Raw genomic sequence first — 4,013 nt, 5'->3', positions numbered from 1 at the left:
GTGCCAAACTATTATGATTGTGTTTTAACAGCCGTGTAAGCAAATTGTGTTGACAAAATGAGCGTATAAAAGTAGGATGGCCACGGCAATCCATGACTTTCAGGAGCATGTTCGCGAAAAAATTCATGTCTATCTCATCGGAGAGTGTTGGAATATGAATGGAGGTATAAATGGAAGAGTTGTCGCTGATGAACCAGCTTTTTGTGGAGTGCAAAACGGTGATTTCATGACCCCTGGAGTGAAGCTCTTCCAGGATAACCTTCATGTTGATCCAGTGGCTGCCATCAACAGGCAACACCAGGATCTTACTGCCTTTACAGTAAGAGGATCTGAGCAACAGGAAACAGAGGACTGCCAGGAATACAGAGACCGCCTTGGACATTTTCTGCAAAAGAAGAACCAGAAGGTTTTTTTATGCCAAACAGATGAAATTTCAAAAGAGGAGATGACTTATCAAGTTTCTTTCCTTCAGATGGAAAAAGTAAGAACAATCATTTAACCCTCCCATGGTCTTAGCATGACGCCCAGGAGGAGTGCGGCTGATGTCACCGTCAGACAGTGGTTAAGTGTCGTCCCATCAGACAATCAGTTCCCGAAACGACACAAAAGAAAACCCTTATAAAAGTGTATGCGGGGTCAGTGCAACCTTGATGGACTGCACACATAAAGAAAAGCTCATGGGTCCAGTGGACCATGTCTCCTAAGACCGCAGGAGGGTTAAAAGCCAACTATTTTATCTAAGACTGCAGAGTTCACTAAGCCTTTTATGTTTTAAAATTCAAGAGTTTCCACTCTATTTTCTTCCCTCTTCTAAAAGAATGTACTTTGAATCAACGAAGGCAAGGTATTTGTCAAGCTTTCTCTCTTTTTCTGACAAGTTTAACAATGGCTTTTATACTTAATTATATTTGGTTTCATCAGACCAAAGGATATGACTCCAAAGCTTAAGGTGTCTGCCCCATTTTGCAACTTGAAAAATGTCTGGCTTTTTATCTTGCTTTCAGAGTAATAGCCTCTATTATACTAAATTTTGATGACATATCAATTATGCATTTATCAACATGTAAAAAATGGCAGAATAAAACATATCTAATTCACTGAGATCAACTCGGAAAGCAGTTAGAAAATGAACAATATGGAGCTGTCTTTTTCATAATAATGTAAACTGAAAAATCAAACCTGAATCTTGATGAATCCAGTTCCAGATGCCTTGAGCTGTTCGTCGTCAGGAAGCAGGACTGCATTTGACGCTCACCTCATGTTTCAGTCAGCGAGTTTGAGCTTGTGGGACAAAGTCTAATATGTATACTAAAGGTAAGTTACAAAGATTTATTGCTCGTCATGAAAGGCTGTTTGGTTTAATTATGTAACATATCTGTATCTGTTTCATCAATAGCTTGGCTACGGAAGGTGTGGTTAGATTTCCTTTTTTCCCACACTCTCTAAAAGTTTCATTTTACCTAACAAAATTAAAGTGAGTATACCTTTTTCTTTGGCATGTCCGCTTTGTAAGAACAAAATGTTTGATCCAGTCAGCAGTCAGAGAATGATAGACAATAAGTAGAGAAACTGCAAAGATGGATTTATTGTGACAGAGGCAAAAAAAATTCAGGCTGCTTTTCAGCAAGTAGGTCTTGTGTTTAAATCTCAGCCATCAACATCCATCCATTTTCTGTACACCCTTGTCCCTATTGGGGTCAGGAGGGGTGCTGGTGCCTATCTCCAGCGAACATTTCGGGCAAGAGGCGAGGTCACCCTGGACAGGTTGCCAGTCCATCGCAGCAGCCATGAACATATCTTTCTTTGTTTCTCTGTATGATTGTAGACAATTGTGCAAGAGACTCATATTAAACAGTATTTAACTTTCCATTGCCTCGGGACTGTACAAAATAAAATCAGTTGAATTGTACAATCATTGTCAGTTGAGAAAACCACAGGCCAATCATGTATTACTGCGAAGTAAAAACGTGCAACAGTAGAACCTTTTTCAGGAGGAAGTGCAATGAACACAGATCCCGAGAGTACAAGACAGTTTTCCTAGGCCTTGCTACTTTTACAAGATCTTTATACCCTTTTTTTGCAACTCAGATTACATAAACATTTTTGAACCTGTATTTCCCTGAGCAAAGGAGCAATTTTCCAAGTCTCATTGAAGGGCAAGAAACTCCTAAACAATTATACTCAGAGTTATGTGGGTGAAAGAATTGCCACTCTCGAAAAAGGATTAAAGCCAACATCTTTGATAAGTTGTGTACAGAAAATGTCATACAAGTTGCAGAGAGAAGTGATCAACTATACAGAGAAATAACTTGATAAAAGTAACCCCCCTTACTCTAAAATGTAAAATATCCCCAGAAGTGTGATGTTTTTCCAAAAGCTTTTTCCAATCGTCTTTCCTTGTCAGTCTTCCTTCATAAACAGTAATAGTACCATCTTCTAATGTATTAATGCTGTATTTTACTGAGAAACAGGTCTGTTGCAAAATCACTTTTGTTTTCCAGAAATAACATTTTAATGTAGGTCAGGAGATAGTTAACAATTGTATGGTTTTAACATTGTATATGATGCAGAAATTTTGGTATATTGCACTGCTTGTTGTTTTGGGTTCAGCTACAGGCAGAACACTGTAGCAAAATTTAATATTTATAAAAACGGAAGTAATTTTTTAACTAATTAAGTGACAAACCATGCCAAGTTTCATGCATGTACCTTTTTCTGTCTTTGAGCTGTGACGATGTAAAAATATGCCTCATTTTGTAGACGTTGGGAAAAACAGGCGGGCGTGAGAAAATGAGATTTGCAAGTTTGGAACAAACACGTTTCATGGCAAAACTATAATAGGTATGAACAAAACGAATACGTCGTGAGTGTCAGGAAGCTTTGAACTCAAATTGGTACAAACATTTTGTTTCTACGTTGCATAGTTTAGGAGATACGACGTTACAAAAACATGTCTGAAGACCGCTTCAATGATGGCCGGGTTTTTTTTCTCCCTCACAATGTATTCTCCTAGAGAAACAGGAAAACAACACTAAAGAACAATATGGACTTATTCTCTTCATGATAATAAGGTAAACAGAAAAAACCTGAATCTTGATGAGTCCAGTTCCAGATGTTTGCCATGAGCTGCCGGTTGTCAGGCAGCAGGATTGTATTTGACATTTGCTTCACGTTTCAACCAGCAAGTCTGAGCTTGAGGGACAAAGTCCAATATGTGTACAAAAGGTAAGCTACAAAGATTTTATTTCATGTGCTGACATGGTGTTTCTTCTAATTACATCTGTAAGTGTTTAGTGACATTTTCACTCTCTGTTCTCATATGTCCTTTTTAAACTGGTGCACACAATTATGGATGCATTTGGTGCCAGGAGGCAGGAAAGAAGGCTCGATCTCTTCTGTTAATCATCAACAAAATTACTAATACAGAAGAGACAGTAGTTCATACTGTAATTTGAATTAATTTTTGTTCCTGGGATAGATGAGAACAAGAAAGGCCTTCAGAATACCTCTTGAAGGATCAAGTAATGTGGGTGAAAGAATTGTCACGCTCAAAAAAGTATTAAATTCAACATCTTTAATCAGTTGTGTACAGAAAATGTCATACAAGTTGCAGAGAAAAGCACTCAACTAGTCAGAGCAATGCCAGAGTATTTAGGTAAAAGTAAATCTTCAGTATGTCCAGAAGTAACATTTTAATGCAGTTTAGAAGTTAATTAAGAGTTTTACAGTCTTAACAGAACATTGAATATGAGGCAGAAATATTTGTATGTTATCTTTTGCTCAGCTAAATGCAGAACCCTGTAGTAACATTGTATATTTATTAAAATAAAGTAATTTTTTTTGACTAATTACTCTGGTTTGAGCTTCTTGCTGGACCTCTTGCAGCAGAGTAACCTACAGACAAAGATGAAACTCCAGATGGAGGTTCCAGTTATGGCTAAAAGAAAGACTGCCACATCCAGGCAGAAGTAGGAAAACCAAGGCAGGCCAAAACCTGCGGACTGCAGGTGGGC

The 4,013-nt window shown here is 38.0% G+C and overlaps 1 protein-coding gene across 1 annotated transcript in view; it reads right to left on the bottom strand.

Annotated features, from left to right (window-relative positions):
* Positions 1–3,559: 3,559 nt before the first annotated feature.
* Positions 3,560–4,013, bottom strand: part of LOC107833985 (UDP-glucuronosyltransferase 2B33-like) — a 7,130-nt gene continuing 6,676 nt past the window's right edge. The window contains exon 5 of the mRNA XM_016664518.1: positions 3,560–4,013. Within this exon, the coding sequence (XP_016520004.1) occupies positions 3,849–4,013 (165 nt within the window). The 3' untranslated portion in view covers positions 3,560–3,848.

This window comes from Poecilia formosa, unplaced genomic scaffold (genome assembly GCF_000485575.1).
Source record: "Poecilia formosa unplaced genomic scaffold, Poecilia_formosa-5.1.2 Scaffold492, whole genome shotgun sequence".
In the NCBI taxonomy this organism is placed as follows: domain Eukaryota; kingdom Metazoa; phylum Chordata; class Actinopteri; order Cyprinodontiformes; family Poeciliidae; genus Poecilia; species Poecilia formosa.
Note: the sequence above shows the minus strand (reverse complement) of the source record. Positions and strands in the feature narration are given on the sequence as shown.